The 19,512-nt window shown below is 39.6% G+C and overlaps 1 protein-coding gene across 1 annotated transcript in view; it reads right to left on the bottom strand.

Annotated features, from left to right (window-relative positions):
• Positions 1–19,512, bottom strand: part of PATJ (PATJ crumbs cell polarity complex component) — a 350,706-nt gene that overhangs the window by 247,794 nt on the left and 83,400 nt on the right. The window contains exon 18 of the mRNA XM_044914529.1: positions 4,203–4,409. Within this exon, the coding sequence (XP_044770464.1) occupies positions 4,203–4,409 (207 nt within the window). The remainder of the gene's footprint in view (positions 1–4,202; positions 4,410–19,512) is intronic.

The following is a 19,512-nucleotide window of genomic DNA, read 5'->3' as shown; positions in this document are numbered from 1 at the left end:
ATAGATAGATAGATAGATAGATAGATAGATAGATAGATAGATAGATAAGTAGGTAGGTAGGTAGGTAGGTAGGTAGGTAGGTAGACAGACAGGTAGATAATTTTTTTAAAAAAGAAAATTCAACAGGAGCACAAACTAGAGTTTCACACATTTGTCAGATATAAGATCAAATTACCAAGTCAGTATCATTACCTCTACTTCAGCAATAGCTAATTTGAAAATAAGACATTATTCACAAAGGGGGGAGGAACCAGTAAATTACCTCAGAATTAAACTAAAAAAGACTGTACAGCATATTTAAGGAGAAAACTGTAAAAGAAGATCTGACTAAAGAGAGACATATTATGTGGGGAAAAGAAAGTATTCCTTAAATTAAGAAACATCCCCAAAAAGGACCTTAATATTAAGAAATATCAGTATAGGGGCACCTGGGTGGCTGATTTGGTTGAGCGTCCAACTCTTGGTTTCGGCTCAGGTCATGATCTCAGGGGTGTGGGATCGAGCCCCACGTTGGGCTCTGTGCTTGGTGCAGAGTCGGCTTGAGATTCTCTCCCTCCTCCTCTGCCCCTCCCCCCACTCATGCTCTCACTCTAATAAATAAATAAAATCTTTTTTAAAAAAAGAAATGTATCAGTATACACAGGGTAATATTCAAAATATTTAACCAAGGTACAGTGCAGTCACTTGCCATCAGAAAAGGTTCAGCCATCCTAGTGTTTACCAGCTCAATAGCAGTCCTAGGTCAGAACACAGCTACTATTTATGAAGTTCTAGCTCTAAATCACAATCCAGGGTAAACACTTCATACGCTTTGTCTCAGCTTAATCTTCACAGCAATCCAAGTCAGGACTTTATATATTTATATAAAAATAATGGCAACACATACGTATTTATGACACTATGTGCCAGGCATAGGTTTAAGCATTTTAAATATTCAGTGTATTTATTAATATATTAATATACATTCTAAGAGGTAGGTACTCTTATTAACCCTAGTTTACAGAGGCGTAAAAAGTTACGTAACTGGCTCTAGGGCCTGGGATTCAACTACCACGCCATGCAGTCCCCACATACAGACAAGGAAGTGGGGGCTGACGAGGTTAAATAACTGGCCCAAGGACACACAGCCTTGCAGATCACGGAACTGAGCAAAACCCCCCCAGCTGCCTGGCTCAAGCATTCCACTGCCGGCTCTGACCCATTAGCTCTGAAGACACAACGCAGTTTTTAACTGAAGTCAGTTCATTCATTTTTTGGATCTGGTACGTCTGAGATGAATTTGTAGAAAAGAGAAGATAAGCCCCATTCATGGTTAACATGAAAATATATAATATGAAACACATTACATAGACAATGTATATCTATATAATACATGACTTAATAAAAAATCGTGTTCTCCTAACTTTTATATATTCCACAGGCTTTCTGGCCCCAGCTGATTTTGGGCCACCTTCTTCACACTCTCTACCCCACTTCTGCAGAGGCCTGAATGAATGCTCAGTAAACATTACATGATAAGGTTAAGTGGCCACCAAGTGGACCACCAGAGAGACAGACCTTAACGAAGATCTATGCCTCACTCTCTACAGTTCCTGAGCCAACAGTTTTGCTAAAGGAACCCAGATGTTAAAGAAGGAATTAGTAGTAATTCCACTAAGAATTTTTTCTTAACGATTTTATTTATTTGAGAGAGAGAATGAGCAGTGGGGAGGGGCAGAGGAGGAGAGAAAGAAGCAAGACTCCCTGCTGAGCAGGAAGCCCCATGCAGGACTCGATCTCAGGACCCGAGGATCATGACCTGAGCCGAAGGCCAAAGCTTAACTGACTGAGCCACCCAGGTGTCCCTCCACTAAGAATTTTTTACAGTCCTGAAAGTGACCTTTGTCTTCATCCCTTCTGTGGCTTCCCACTCCCAAGTATCCTGGAAGCCTTCTACTCATGAAGGGAAGCCTAGGCAGAGGACCGCCTCACGATTACTACGTTCCAAAACCCCCTCAGAATGTGGCGCTGATAGCCGGAAGTCTCTGCAGCTCTCCCTCTGCCAAAAATAGCACAGGAATCCACACCCAGCCAGTAACTAAGCTCTGTTTTTTTACACCGCCTGACACATCCCTAAACTGCTTCAGAGTAAAGTCATGCTATTTAAGTCCTCCAGGACATAAAACAGTTTGGGATTTCCTCTGGCAGCCCGAATAATCAGGCAAGTAATCATCGGGGAAAATCTAGACAGCAACACCCCCCTCCCCTGCCAACAAACAAAATACCAAGAAGATGAGATCCCCATAAAAATATCAAGTTCCGGGCACCTGGGTGGCTCAGTTGGTTAAGCGACTGCCTTCGGCTCAGGTCATGATCCTGGAGTCCCGGGATCGAGTCCCGCATCAGGCTCCCTGCTCAGCAGGGAGTCTGCTTCTCCCTCTGACCCTCCTCCCTCCCATGTTCTCTGTCTCTCATTCTCTCTCTCGCAAATAAATAAAAAAATCTTAAAAAAAATATATACATATATCAAGTTCCTCCCCACAACTTAATTTGTCCAGAAATCAAACCAGCATCTCCTGGTGTCTCACGTTGGCTATGGCAACACCCACACACCAAATATAGAATACAAAGTCAAGAACTTGATTAGCTATGTGCTCTACTCTATTTTGAAATATTTAGAGTGTCTGATAGTATAATATACTGGCATCTTTATGGGGAATTCATGAAGGCCATGTTGAGGTTCCCCAATGCATAAATACTACGTGTAATACAGGATCTATCTCTATATATCTATACCTATATATCTATAAGTGAACACACTTATCTATATTTACCTATACCTAAGGACACATGTAGTATGTTAACATAGTCATATAGCATATTAATAGAATGAAAGAATCTTAGAGTTAAGAAAGACTTTAGGACTCCTCCAGTCTTGCTCAGTCTTTTCAGAGATGAAAAAATAGGCTCAGAGAAGGGAAGTGGTATACCTATGATCAGATTACTAAGATAATGTTTCTCAAAGTGTGAAATTCTGCATCAGAATTACACGGGTGATTCACTGAAGAGGCAGATCCCTAAATAGCACATCCCAATGACAAGATGAGAATCTCTGAGGGTAGGACCTCCAAAACTGCATTTTAACCATCTCCCAGGTGATCCTTATGTATAGTACATATCTTTTTGTTGAAACCCACTGGTCTGACTCATAGGAAAGCTAGAAACGGAGTCCAGGTTTCTTGAAATCCAGCTTAACACTTTACTAAGACCAGCTACCTATTTCCAGACAGGCTGCCTGCAAACTAAACTTGCAACAAGTTAAATATACAGCACTGTGGTCTGAAGCCACCTGAGTTTATATCCCAACTCTGCCCTTACTAGCTACATCACTGCGGATAAGTTGCTCAATTCTCTGTGTCCTGATGGGCTCATCTGTAATCTGTAACCTCTTCAAGTTGCCAGGAGGTTTAAGTTAGTTAATACATGTAAAGGTTTTAAAATACATACAGTAAGCACTCAATAATATCTTCATACTGCTTGCAAATTACCGTCGAATATTCTGTTGCACTGGGGAACCTCAAAAGCACCCTAATTGTAATATGGCCCTTAGTCATAAGCACTAATCTGACATAAGATTAAGCAGTAAGAGAACTTCAAGATGATCTGACCACATAGAGTTCTAGATGCTAGGGGTTACGAGGCACTTTGATGGGCAGAAAAGCATATTAAAATCTCATTGCCTATGGTTAAAACAATATAGTTAAGTGGATTTCAGCTTATCATGCCATTTCCACATCATTCCCAAGTGAAAATTAAAATGCATAGACTTATTTTAATTTACATCATAAGGAATGTGATGAGAACATACAGATCTGTGCTAATACCATGAAGATAAAAATAGTAGTAAAAGTGGTAAAAGGACTAGCAATGTTAGCAGCTCCTATTTATAGGTATAGCTGGTCTTAATAAAGTGTTAAGCTGGATTTCAAATAAATTTATATTTATTATTTATACAATAATGTGCAAGCACTTTATGAATATAATCTTTAGTCCCCAGAATCTTAGGAGATAGACATTATGTTTCTCATTTTTTAAGTCGAGGACACAAGAAACTTGAATTAGTACACAGAGTAAGCCATGAAGAGGGATTCGAAACCAAATCCATGTTCTTAAGTATTACACTATTATCACGTCCTATATTAACAAAACTGAACACTTACCACCAAAGGCTTACAGATGCCAAGGCGTACGATGCCTGGTGACACAGCTTTCAACACTTCCACAGCTTCAGCAAGTGTGGTGTTTTCCAAACAGTATTCATTAACAGAGACCAGGCGGTCTCCAGGTAACAGCTCTCCCCCTCTTTCTGCGACACCATGTGCCACCAGGGAACGGATCACAATCACTGATCTTGTGGGATCTAAAGGGTCCTAAAGATCAAGCCAAGAAGAAAGATAAGTCAGTTTCTGAAAACACATATACTCGTGAATCTCATTTGACTATTTACATTAAGTATCCAGCATTCTCGTGATATTCTTCCAAAGACGTCAAAATCTATTATAGTATCACTCTATACATCCACACAAATATCAGCTTATATCAAGGTGGAAACATCATCTAACAATTTCAGTTACACGTCTGAGTGTTCAATACCTACACATTTCTTCTTTGAACTTTTGGTGACTGGTATTTTGTTGGGCCACAAGAAGTCTGGTGACAGTTGAGCAAGATTCTCTGACATCCTCAAGCACAGTCATATTACAGACCAAAGACAAGTCTGCTCTTGGGCAATATGTAGGCTCTAAGAGAAGTGTACTATGGTAAATGATACTTCATTTTTTATGTATTCCACCAGTATAAAATCCTCCTGCCAAATGAAGGAAGTTCAAAAAAGATATGGAATCCACGGAATATTCCACTGCATGAAAAAAGTAGTTTTAAAATAACATAGGTGTAACTGATAATATATAAATTGTAACATGGTATGGGGACCCCACGGTGAGAACTATTCTGATACAAGAAAACCAGTGTCATTTCATGAACAAAACCAGTGTGTAAATAACTCTCATCCACTGGGAGGGCCCCATTTTTCTTTTTATTAAGCAGCCCTAAAGATAATGTTGACATTCAATAAATACATGTGGTTAATAAGAACCAATTTATAGCCCATTATTTTTTATTTTATTGGACACTGATATATAGTACTATATGTCAGGCTCTATTTTAAGTGCTTTACTCTAACACTTGTCTATGTTTCTACAGATGAGGGAACTAAGGCTCAGAGAGTTAAGGAAACTTGCCAAGATTACCCATCTGGTAAGTGGCAGAGCTTAGGATTCAAACCCAACCAGTCTGGCTCCCAAGTCCTTCCTCTTGACCACCATGTTCTGTCACTTGCTCCACATTAAAATAATGGTACAATTACTGAACATCAAACTTAGTAAGGGAGAGAGAAAAAAATCATCAAATCCCAGGTGAAACACTTTTTGTTTATTTTGTTCCTATTGTTTCATTATGCACATACTGTTCCATAAAGGGAAGGTGTAGTAACATGAGATTCTACTACTGTTGAACCCTTCCTGACAAATGAGAGAGAGATGGTCATGTTTTGTGTTAGAATCTGAAGACTTTGGAATTAACAAAGTGAGAATTTGCCAAGTTCCAGGCTGTCAGTGTGAAGTGGCTGATGGTTCTTTTGAAGTTTTCTGATCCATTTTTCATAGACCTCTGTGTTTCAGACATCAAGGTTCATTTTCAAGTACTATATGGAATTTTAACCAAATATATGTAAATCAACAAAAGCTACACAGCTAATTCCTTGAAAAATGCCTTCAAACATAACTTATCTTACTTTCCTTAACCTTGCTTTTCTGTTCCAAGGTCAAGAGATTCTTGGTAAATCTCTAGCATGCTCTGATGTATAACACTTCATATTTATGAAGAGTATGGAAAGTAAAAATAGTCACGAGTACTCACTAATAAAGTACATAGTGTTAAACTATAATTACACCAATATTTTCAAGTAGAGGGAGCTATTGCATAGGAAGAGAAAAGAACAACAAAAAAAGTACAGTGGTGTATCAGCAGGCAATCAGTGCAGATGTAAAAGAGCTGTCTATTTTGTCACCGGCAACCATGAATCACAACACACTTTTCATTCTGAAATATGAAACCATTACATTTTAAGTTTGACACACTAATAAATAAGCTGTACAATTATGTCCTTCATTTAGGATGTCAGTTTGTGATGAAAGGCTTTTTTATTAGGGGGGGAAGGGAAACTACATAATAGCATATTCCCTTCATGAAATGCACAGAAAGCAACTAGCATTACTTCATATTAATAATTACTAAGCTTTCTTAGAGAAAATTGCAACAGTAAAATATACCAAAAGCAAATAAATGATTTCACCAGCATGATGCAAGCAATCTCTGCAGTTTCATATAACACCAAATCAAAAAGCACTATTTTTTACCCCAATTAGGTGAATAGGCTTTCAAAATGCAACCAGCTGAAATGATAATTAGAAACATCTCAAAGAAAGATTAACCGGGCAATACCAGAAACAGAACGATTAACAGATTTCCCTTATTATAGAAAAGTCACGGTGAGCATTCATTTATACAAAGTGCAGTCTTCTTTAGACCTTAAACTATACCAGGTGTGCCTGCTCACTAAAATTTATTCAGGCTTAGACCTCTAGTTATTCTAGTTATTCTCAACACTAAGTCTAATCTACCACCCCTTTTCCTGGAAGAGAGAACTACAGGGCAGCTCCTTTGTCATTAAAAAAAAAAAAGACAAACCATCCACTTCTGAAGATGCCCCATTATGTATAATCACTATTTCATTTTCTGTGATGACTTTTCTGTGTGATTTCCCATGTAGCTGAACGAAGTTGCTTTAATGAGGAACGGTCATTTCCTTTCATGCTCATCACATGTAGTAACCGCCCTATGGAAAACGAGCAGCTGCTGCTGCCTACTGGGGCAACTGCTATTCTTGAGGCTTTGCTGCATAAAAAATGCTGAAAGACCAGCCTGATTTAGGCTACTCGTCATCAGGAAGGTCCGTTTTCTGAAAATCTAGCCCACAATAGCATACCCATGTTGCAGCAAACAAAATGTTATGGCAATATTTCTTAAGACCTCTACCCAACTTTGAGACCCCATGCAGATTTTTTTTCAAGTCCCCATCAGTTTTTATCACCTTTTATCACAATTTTAATACCTCTAATTCTTCCTGTTTTGGTACATAACACTGCGAGGAACATTGTTTTCCAGAATCGACATTGTTTTAGACTAAGCAGTCAATAGAGGGCACTAAAGACTAATCACAGAACACAAGAACAGCATCTTTTACTATGCCAGCCATTCTCTTCTGAAGGATTTTTCTTTATTCAAAAGCCTTATATTATTATACAAGTTATAACCGTATCCCCTATGTTTGCCTCAACTCAACCGTTTATGAAAGGTGCTCCTACAGCTCTTAAAAATATTATCAAACTCCTACAATCAATTGAGAACAGCTAACCTCCCTCAGAACACCAGACCAGAAGACAGGAGATCTGACTTGAATTCTTCTCACTACTTAGCTATGAAATCCTGAAAACCCAAATAACTGCTCGTCTCACAAGTGAATACAGTCACTGTACCGCCTGAAGGAAAGTGCATATAAGAATTTTTGAGGTTTGCTGAAGTGACATTCATGTTTGATATTATAAACACAGGATGTTTCCATGTAGGAGAAATCCAAGTTGACAGACTTCTCTCCCATAATAATCCGAGTGGCATTACCATATACCCAAGCATTCACTTAATCCCTCTCCCCTCACCCCTCCACTTAGTTGCTAGCTAAAGCATGCCAATTTGATCTTCTATCTTTCCTATCTGACCCTTTCTCTCCATTTCCACTGCCGCTACCTTGGTTCAGCTTCTCATTATTTCTTGCCTGGGCAACTGCTAATCTCCCTATCTCCGATCTTGCCCTCATCCAGTCTATTTTCCATAGAGATAAAGGAATACTCTAAAAATAAAAATGTGGGGCTCCTCGGTGGCTCAGTCAGTTAAGCGTCAACTTTTGATTTTGGCTCAGGTCATGATCTCAGGGTCATGAGATCAAGCCCTGCATGAGGCTCTGCACTGGGCATGGAGCCTGCTTAACATTCTCTCTCCCCCCCTCTCCTAGTGCCCACAACCCCCGCTCACGCACATGCTCTCTCTCTAAAAAAAATAAAAACTGAGCACCTGGGTGGCTCAGTCAGTTAAATGGCTGACTCTTGATTTCGGCTCAGGTCATGATCTCTGGGTCCTGGAATCCTGAGCACTCCATGCTCAGCATGGCGTCTGCTTAGGGATTTGCTCTCCCTCTCCCTCTGCCCTTCCCTCCCCCTGGCTTGCACTCTCCCTCTCTCTCTCTCAAATAAATAAATCTTTTTAAAAATAATAAATAAAATTAATAAAATTTCTTCTCTGTTTGAAACACTTCAGTAACACCCAACTGCCTTCAGGATCAAGTCCTAACTGTTTGGTAGAGCAATTCCCTCGGATCTGCAGATGAGTCTAAACTCCTCTTGCTCTCCCCTTATGTACCATTGCCCATCCCTGTTTGCCCCACACATTGTCCCAACAATACAGAACTACTGAAATCCAAGGACTATGTAATGCTTTGACATGCCTTCGTGACATCCGACAAACCATTCCACCTGCCAGGAATACTTTTTCCCTGCCCCACTGACGCTTCTCTCCATCTTTGCCACCAGACTCAGCTCCAGTGTGTTTCCGCCAATGAGAAGCCTTCCCTGACTCCCCAAAGCTGACTCAGGAACTTTCTACTCGGTGATACCCCTAACCCCAAAGAGGACTTCCACAGAGCATTCGTCATAATATTGTTTTCCTTACTGTCCCATACTTCCTAGAATAAGTTAGGTCCTCCTGCTAGATGTATCCATGGCACCTTGCATTTTCTCTATTTTAACACTTTTGACATTTTACAGAAATTATTTTAACTGTCTTACCTACTAAAAATAAGCTTCACGAGAGCAAGGGTATGTTTGCTTATTTGCTGCTTTATTTCCAGGACCTACTACAGTGACTGCCATATGGAAGGTACTCAATAGTAGTTGAAATATTGAATGACTGAAACTATTTAGTGTCTCTCTCCTCACTGGACTGTTAAGTACATCAAAGGCAAAGGACACATCCCATCATAGGTGAGTAAGAACAACAGCACTGACTGAGTTCTTGCCATGCCAGGAATGTTCTAGGGATCTTACTTATTAGAATTCATTTAACCTTCAAACCACCATGAGGTAGGTACCATTATTATCCCTACTTTCAAGATGAGAAAACTAAGAGGAAAATTAACTGAGCCACACAGCTGATAAATGGCAGAGCGAGAATTTAAACCAGCTGGTTAAGTTCCAGGGTTTATGCTCTTAGCCTCTAAGTGATACAGCTTCTCTATCTTCAGGTATTTGCGAAATAAATTAATATTGAAAGAAGGCGAATTGATAGAAGATAATATTTATTGCCTTGCCAAAGTGTGCAAAGTTGAGTCCCTTACGTACCACACTTGGCCATCACAGGTTTGTATTTCGGTACCTCACTGATGAAGTCAGCACAAAATGTGTAGCATGGCTGTATGTACAAATCAAACATGCCTTTGTTCGCCAAATTTTAATTTATATCTGCGTTCTAGAGAATCCATTCATTTGGTGAGCTAAAGACACCTTTACATGAACAAACATGTGACAGTACTCATGCCCAAATGGATGGGCATAATTTCCAAAGTCTCTGCAGTGTCTATAAAATGTAGTACATGAGTATTTGGGTACATTCCCACAGATCAAAGAGATCAGAGTTCACATAAACTAAGGCAAGGTGGAGGGCCATCACCCGGGGCACAATGGTGGCTCAGTTGAAATGTGGGCTCTGAGAGAGAGAGATCAACCTGAAGATGTGGGGAGCTCTAGCCATGAAGCTGCTCTGTAAGTAAAACCACAAATCCATGCAAGCAAATATGGCAAGCTCAGTGGAAAGGCATGGAGAAAGGAATGTTACATAAAGAGGAGACTGAAGAAATGAGTAAGAATAGTGGTCACATTTAATAAAATTGGCAGAGGTATTTTTTAAAGAGGAACATGAGACATATACCATGGACTGTTCTGACAGTCAACATTTCTATGCTTTGCAGTATTACTCTAATGCAGAAAAACAGAAATCAAGATGTAAACAATGACTTAACTCCATGGATTCAAAATAAAGAACAATGTCTGGTTTTTCTGTACTCAAAACCCTAACTTTTAAAAGCATTAAGGAAATAGGAGTTTTTATAGCAAAATGGCAAAGAGATAGACCATATTTTATTTCAGATAAAAATGTGTGTCTAATAGATCAGTGGAACAGGACAGAGAGCCTGGAAATAAACCCATGCTTACATGGCCAATTAATCTATGACAAAAGAAGCAAGAATATACAAAGGGAAAAGACAGTCTTTTCAATAAATGGTGTTGGGGAAACTGGACAGCTACATGCTGTGTGAAGCTGGACTGTTTTCTCACCCCATACACAAAAATAAATTCAAAAGGGATTAAAGACCTAATGTGAGACCTGAAACTATAAAACTCCTAAAACACAGGCAGTAATCTCTTAGACATCAGCTTAACCAACATATTTATGGACAGGTCCCCTCAGGCAAGGGAAACAAAAGCAAAAATAAACTACTAGGACTATACCAGAATAAAAACTTTAGCACAGCAAAGAGAACCATCAACAAAACGAAAAGGCAACCTAGCAAATGGGAGGTGTTTGCAAATGATATATCTGATAAGGGGTTAATATTCAGAATACATAAAGAACTTCAACAACTCAACACCAAAAAACAATCTGATTAAAAAACATATAGGGCCGCCTGGGTGGCTCAATTGGTTAAGTGTCCGACTTGATTTCAGTTCAGGTCATGATCTCAGGGTCATGAGATCAAGCCCCCCCCATGGGGTTCCATGCTGGGTATGGAGCCTGCTTAAGATTCTCTCTCTTCCTCTCCCTCTGCCCCTCCTCCACCCCAAATAAATTTTTAAAAATAGAGGACCTGAATAGACATTTTCCCAAAGAACATACACAGCTCAACATCACTAATCATCAGGGAAATGCAAATCAAAACCACAATGAGGTATCCTCATACCCTAGTAAGAATGGCTAGTATCAAAAAGACAAGAAATGACAAGTGTTGGCAAGGATGAAGAGAAAAGGGAACCCTCATACACTACTGGTGCAAAAGTAAATTGGTGCAACCACTATTGAAAACAGTATGGAGGTTCCTCAAAAAATGAAAAATAAAAATATCCTAGAAAAACTGAAAACAAAAAAAAAGAAAAAAGAAAACAACCCTATGATCCAGTAATCCTACTGCTGGGATTTACAACGGCCAAGATATGAAAGCAACGCCAAGTGTCTATCAGTAGATGAATAGATGAAGAAAATGCGAGACACACACAGACACACACGCACACACTGGAATATTACTCAGCCACTAAAAAAAGAATGAAATCTCGCCATTCTGTGACAACATGGATGAGCCTACAGGGAATTATGCTAAGTGAAGTAAGTGAGACACAGAAAGACAAATACCATATTATTTCACTTAGATGTAGAATCTAAAAAACAAATTAAACAGACAAATAGAACTGGTGGTTGCCAGAGGAGAAAACTGGTGGTTGCTAATAGGTGAAGGGGATTAAGAGGTACAAACTTCCAGTTATAAAATAAATAAGTCAGGGAAATGAAAAGTAGGGCATACGGAATATAGTCAATAATATTGTAATAACATTATAAGGAGACAGGTGGCGACTACACATCATGGTGAGCCCTGAGAAATATATAGAATTGTCGTATCACTACATTGCACACCTGAAACATAACATCGTATGTCAACTACACGTCAATAATAAAAAACATTACGTATAGGGGCGCCTGAGTGGCTCAGTCGGTTAAGTGTCTGCCTTCGGCTCAGGTCATGGTCCCGGGGTCCTGGGATCGAGCCCCGCATCGGGCTCCCTGCTCCGCGGGAAGCCTGCTTCTCCCTCTCCCACTCCCCCTGCTTGTGTTCTCTCTCTGACTGTGTCTCTGTCAAAAAAATAAATAAAATCTTTAAAAAAAAAAATTAAAAAAAAAACAAAAACATTACGTATAGATTACCTTTGATAATTTTTTTTAAGGTTTTATTTATTTGACAGAGAGAGAGATAGCAAGAGCAGGAACACAAGCAGGGGGAGTGGGAGAGGGAGAAGCAGGCTTCCCGCGGAGCAGGGAGCCCGATGCGGGGGCTCGATCCCAGGACCCCGGGACCATGACCTGAGCTGAAGGCAGACGCTTAACCGACTGAGCCACCCAGGCACCCCTACCTTTGATAATTTTGACACTTATTGTCAACTGAGTATATTAAAACATAAAGTTGGCCTACAGTAAACTCATGAGAGGAAATGTGGTTAAGTCACATAGTCTTAATCTCATGTTTAATTCCTTGAATTAGTTCTTAAAGTTCTGTGCTGCTGTACGGCCCGACACCAAAATAACTGCTCTCCTGGATCACCGGAGTCCTTCACCAAAATACAATGATTCCAAAAAATGGATGGGAAGACAACTTCAAACAATTATGAAATAAAAAGTGCTCTACCGGGCGCCTGGGTGGCTCAGTTGGTTAAGCGACTGCCTTCGGCTCAGGTCATGATCCTGGAGTCCCGGGATCGAGTCCCGCGTCGGGCTCCCTGCTCAGCGGGGAGTCTGCTTCTCCCTCTGACCCTCCCGACCCTCCCCCCTCTCACGCTCTCTCTCTCTCTCTCTCAAATAAATAAAATCTTTAATAAAAAAAAAAGTGCTCTACCAATGAACAGATCTCCTAATCAATGAATTCAATGTTGTGGTATACAATATCACAAAATGAGGCTACTGAGCCTAACTCCACAAATACTTATTCATAGAAGTGTGAGGAAGTATATTTTAATAATTTTAAAGGATGTACATACATTAATTTCTGGATAACATGAGGTAGATACCTACAGAATATTTGATAAGAGAATTACTCCAACTCAATGGTTAACTGAGAGAAAGCAAGTGGCAAATACTTGTTTCTTGAAGAGTATGCTCGTAAATATGGCCACTATTATTTGAACTGAGGAGTATATAAATTAACGACTAAGTGAATTTTCAAAGTAAGATCTCAAGTAAGTTACTAAGATGGAGAATACTGGAAAAAAAAAACAAAACAAAAAACCGATATATTTAAAAAGGGAGACCACTAACTCTTCCATCCTGGAGGTAGGCAGAAGAAAGAATTGGTACAAAGGCAAAGGAAAGATTCTTTTACACACACACACACACACACACACACACAGATATTGTAAAGAAAAAATGGTGATCTGCAGAAGCTCTGGTGTACAGCTGGTATGAATTAAAATTTCCATTGTGAGCAACGTCAATCAGGAAACAGAATCCAAGGATGTTTTTTTTTTTTTTTAAGGAGAAAATAGACATAGGGGAGAAAGACAAGGAAGACAGCTATTCAATCCACTAGTGGTAGGATGGGTGTGGATCAGTAGTCAGGGGACAAGTTTTGAGCCCCAGCTTGGTGCCAGCCTGGCTGTGTCTAATTTCACAAGTTCATTTCTCTGAGTCAGTTTCCTCAACTGTAAAATGAGAACATTGGATATATGACACTTAGGATCTGTTTCCCCAACTCCAAAATCCTGTAACTAAATTTGACAGAGTACCTTGAGTCAAATTTGTCATTAATTTCTACCAAAACATTCAGAAAACCACTATAAAAAGTAGGGTATGATGTGAAAGTTAATTCAAAACAGCATCGGTAATGAAAAAAGATGCACAATATAGTCACAAATATGGTATAATTTTAGTTAGTGATGCCTTTTCAGAATTCATAAAAAGGCCAGTGACTACACAAGATCTAACTTCCTGAGTATTCTACAATCGAAACAAAACATAAAACAAAGTATTTAGGACATGTGCCTTTTTTTTTTATACGATGAATCTTAAAACAACTTTTTTTTTTCTTTGCCGTTTTTAGATTGCATCAAAAGACATGTCAGGGGGGCGCCTGGGTGGCTCAGACGGTTAAGCGTCTGCCTTCGGCTCAGGTCATGATCCCAGGGTCCTGGGATCGAGTCCCGCATCGGGCTCCCTGCTAGGCAGGGAGCCTGCTTCTCTCCCTCTGCCTCTACCTCTCTCTCTCTCTCTGACTTTCATGAATAAATAAATTTAAAAAAAAAAAATTAAAAAAAAAAAAGACATGTCAGGGACTATTAGTCGAATTAAAATCACTAGAATAGTTCTGGTTTAAGATAGTGGGATGTAATTAATTATACTAAAAGAGCTTCTGATTTGACCAACAAGCCAAGCATTTAGTTTTAGGAAATAGAAATAAATGTATTTATAGTGAATGCTAGGCAATAAATAAATGATTTAATGAATAATGGGCAAGCTACCTTATCAGAATCTAATCCCATTTTTAACTATTTTATAATATAGCCAAGTATTACACTAATCATACCAATTACCACAACACCATCATGTACAAAGTACCCACAAAATACATTCAGTGCACTCAACATAGATTAAACTGATATGGTTCCTGGCTCCTTGTGTCTTATTACTTCCTAAATACTATTAGGCATTAAGAATAGATTTTTCCATGCATCATGCATAGAACTAAACAGTCCCTGAGCAGCAGAGTAAGCACAGCACATAAGACCATTAAAAGTGCAATGGAAGAGAAGTGGACAGAGAAACTTGCTAAAAAATCAAAATATATTGTAAAGAGGAAGAAAAATACATCAGCTTGCACATAATTTTATTCTGCATAGCTTGGTACTTTTTAAAAGTCTATTTTAAGCACCATAATAATTTAAATGGTTCAAGCAGGAGTCCCGTGGAAATCACTTCTTGAAGATTATTTCTTTCTCTTATCCTTTCTAGTCTCCGATTAGATATTTTCCTTGGCTATTAGATCTGTTGCCTGAATGTTTTATCTCTTGAAAATTTTTTGTCATACTGTAATTGTTTCCCATTCACTCCTGGCCCAGGACTTTTTCTGGTTTTAACGAAAATAAAACAAACAAACCATACAACAATTCTTTACCTACAAGTCCCATCATCTGGCTGAAATGTCCACTGGGCAGACAGTAGTACTCAAGTACAAAGTCACACCCTCTATTAAAATTACGTTACTTGAAATGTGAATATACATCACACTATAGAACTGCACACGTTAAGATGGTCAATTTTATGTGTATTTTGTCCAAAAAACTGTTAAGTAGAAAAATGAATTTATAAATAATATCATAATATCTTCCAGGGGGGGAAAAAACTACATTAGTTGAAAGTTATTATGCTGTCAGGAAAATGTAGACACACAAAACTTGAAAAAGCTTTTCTAATGTTAGTTTTGGAATTTATTTTCATTTTCCCAACAAATCGTTCTCAGCCTAAGCACTTATACATACTAGCTGAGACTTGGGTTTCTCATTGGTGAAGTGAGAAGAACAATAGTATAGATTTCACAGAGCTGTGCAAAGCATTAAATGACACAGGTCATGAAAGGTGCTTTCTAAGTCCATAGAGGTCACTTCATAAGTACTGTTACTGTTCAATACTTACCACTGTGAAGATGATGACGGAGAAGTCAGCAGGAAATATGGGACTGAGGAGTTAACAATTACCATTGAGTTTACCGTCTTTTAAACTCAACTGAACGTATGTGATTTAAACCAACAGTGTTATCAACTACTAAACCACTGGTGATATTATGCTTACATGGTAACACGTGAAAATAAAGAGCTGACCCTGTAACTCTCCAGATACATAGACCTCTGCATCTGAAGAGAGGCTCAGAGCAGCATGGCGTCCTCAGCCCTCTTTGTCCCTTGGAGCAGACACTGAAAGACAGAAACCGTCTCTAGGCTGGGAGGTTTGCTGACACACACGGCCATATCAAGGACACAGTATGCCCTGCACTCCGTAGAAAAAATTCTGTGATTTTTAAGAAAAATCCTTGAACGGGAAGCCAGTACTCTGTAATATGCAGCATGTAACGTGAAGAATAAAACTTTGCCAACTTTGAAAATGTACAGGAGAAAGGCCACAGAGTCCTGCTGGGAAATCTAGGACGTAACACAACAGTTTGTACTCTCTGGCGGTGAAGAAAGCCGCCAGGTCTCTAAAGAGCTTTGGCCACGTGGGAGGAGTCAATGCAAGGAACCACAAGAAATGATCTCAAGTAAATCTTTTGGAATTGTAATAAGTATTTTTCTCTGGAAAGACAACTGGAAATTTTTTGTCATTTATCATTGTGTTAAGCCATGGTTATGAAGAATCAGTGTCGTTTCTGGTCTGAAGGCTGTATTTCACACCACTGGAGCTCAGAAGCCCAGCTCCACTCCCGACTAATTGGGTGATCTTGAGCAAATTCCTTAACCTCTTGTTACCAAGTTTCCTCAGCCATAAAATGAAGACGATTACAGGAGCTACCTCATGGGTTTGTGGGGATGATTGAATCAGTTCATGTATATATCAAGGCTGTAAGCAATGTCTGACCCAGTGTAAGCAGTACATAATCCATAATCATGGGCTATTATTACCATGTGAAATGGTGTCCTGTTTTCCAAATAAAATAGGAGAACACAAAGTTTCTCAAAGGATTTTTCATTAAAAGGAATAAAACTCAAAAGTTTAGACAGAGGTACATACAGTTAACAGCCACTAAAAAAAAAAAAAAAAAGAAGAAGAAGAAGAAGAACAAGACTTGAAATAAGGACCAAGTAATCAATCCCGGGACATTGCTATGTCCACTACCTGTTTGTCTACAAGGCATACCTCAGTTCCCTGTGAGGTCCCTCCGAATCCTAAAAAGCAATCATCACAGAGGCTTAGTCTCACTTCCAGCACTGCTAAAACCATAATTTATTATATAGAGTTGTTCTCTTCCTTTAGTGTATATAACATATGTTTATTTATCCACTGACTCTCTACTCCCAATTGAATTTAAACTCCATGAGGATATGGAGTCTATGGTTTATTTTGTTCACTACTATATTCTCCATGTCCAGAACAGTGCCTGCCATAGAGGATGCTCAATATACATTTGTCAAAGATCTTTAACATCTCTTTTCATCTGTATATACCCCATACTAGCTCATATTAAACAAACAATAAATTATTTTGAAGGAGAGAATGAGTAACAGGTATAGCCACTGTGTGCTCAGATTCTGTTTTTCAGAATCATCATTTTTCAGTAACTGGTAACATGTTATTTTATGCCTAGGAAAGTGTGGGCATTTATATATGTCTTTTATTTAGTCTTTACAACTTTATAAGGCAAATATTATTTCTAGCTCAGAGATGATTATTTTAGTAAACTGAGAATAAGAAAGACTAACAAGCCTGTCCAAAGTCCTAGTAGGGAGGCACAGCCAGAATGAAAACCTGGTCCTCTCTGACTTCTAAGCTAGTGCTGTTAACCATCCTATATGCTCACAGTGGCGTACGAGAGAATGTCGTATCTGACTAAAGGAAAATACAAAAGGAACAGCTGAAAGGGAAATCTGAGCCCTAGAAAATGGTATATAAAGATCAGGCAGCCAATCCCCTTTCATGCATCATTAACAAATTAGGCCTCGGGTACCACAAGGAGACAGCACCACTTCCTGGCCCTCACTGGAGAGAGCATGGCCTTTTTGATCACTGCTTGGCTCCAAATGACACCCACAGACAGGGCAGAGCAGTACAAAGCACCATGCCTGGGGAAAACAGATTCTCAATACCTGTTGGGTGTTTCTGATTCAGTCTTTCTGCCATACTGCAGGAGGGGCTATGACTTGTCATCTACACACCATGGTTCTCGATGGTGACATCAGAATCAAGGAAGGATGTCCAAAACACCTCATACCCAGAAGAGGTCGGGAAAGCCTGGTGATGAAATAGCTCTGGAGAAGGAGTTTCCTCTTTAGACCAACATTTTTTTTTTGACAGTTATTATTCTGTTTTTAATTACATGGGAGACAGATACGCAGCTAGACTAATACCCACTAACTTCCTGGAATATGTTCAGCATTTCACAAGAGAGATGTAATTGCCAGGTTTTGCAGTAAATCTGAGCATCTTTATACCTCTATTTTAGCTCTCTGTGGCTATTTCATGAACACTAATAATCTGCAGTTCGGCTATTTGTGAAACACTCATGAAAGGTAATACAACAAATACACCATTTTCAGGATCTCCTCCTCCTCAGCAATGCCTCCTGGTATGAAGCAGAAACAGTCCTTAAGAAACATCTGTTAAAAGGGGAGTCACCGGGGTGCCTGGGTGGCTCAGTAGTTAAGCGTCTGCCTTCAGCTCAGGTCGTGATCCCAGGGTCCTGGGATCGAACCCCGCATCAGGCTCCTTGCTCCCCGGGAAGCCTGCTTCTCCCTCTCCCACTCCCCCTGCTTGTGTTCCTGCTCTCGCTCGCTCTCTGTCAAATAAATCAATAAAATATTAAAAAATAAATAAATAAAATAAAAGGGGAGTCACCCTATGAGAAAGCACCAACCAGCTGACAAGCATTTGCTGCCTGCCTTCTATTCCGTCTCCCCCCCATTAGACACAATGGGATTTTTTTTTCCCTCCAAATTCGTATTCCAGAGGAGCCATGAAATTCCCGCAAAGTTCAACATCAGGCCTGACTTAAGATCTTTGGGGCCTCCTGCTAACTCATCCCCCTGCAGCTGCCTCGCTAAGGCAAGCTTTTGATCTGTACTATCTGGATTTCAAGCTGATATACACACAGCCTCTTTGATCTCTTATTAAGTGGCTTCTGGTCTCCTGATGCCTTTAGTCTTGCTGCACTGTGGTTTTTGGAAGTCAGTCATCATCCTGAGCACACTACAGACTCTACACACCAGGAGTGGGCTCCCTTCATTCACCCACTTCTCAGGCTTGAAAAGCAATCTTTAAGCCATAAGAGAATTTCCCCACTAGCCACAATCAATCCATTCCATGAACACACTACTAAGAATTATTTTTCAAATGAAGCAGCTTAAAATGATTTAAAAGATACAGAACTTCCCCATAGAGGGAAAGGAAGCAAATCCTCTGTGAAAAGAAATCTTCACCGCAGTTGGCACTTTGATGTTAATAAAAATAAATGTGGATAGGAATCAGGGACGGGCACCGAATAGCCTTTACCAGCCTAAGCAAAAGTGACCTTTAAATGCAGATGTGTGGTTTGTTCAACAGCAAGCTATATATTTGCAAAAACATGGACACTACCGTCAGTAGCAGATTGACGCCATTTTTCTTACTCTTACTATCTTAATCCTACACGGGTGAAGTGAACCCAAAGAACTCCTTTAAAAAAAGGGGGGCACGGGGCGCCTGGGTGGTTCAGTTGGTTAAGCGACTGCCTTCAGCTCAGGTCATGATCCTGGAGTCCCGGGATCAAGTCCCGCATCGGGCTCCCTGCTCGGCAGGGAGTCTGCTTCT

Source organism: Neomonachus schauinslandi, chromosome 4 (assembly GCF_002201575.2).
Source record: "Neomonachus schauinslandi chromosome 4, ASM220157v2, whole genome shotgun sequence".
NCBI classification, from domain to species: Eukaryota; Metazoa; Chordata; class Mammalia; order Carnivora; family Phocidae; genus Neomonachus; species Neomonachus schauinslandi.
Note: the sequence above shows the minus strand (reverse complement) of the source record. Positions and strands in the feature narration are given on the sequence as shown.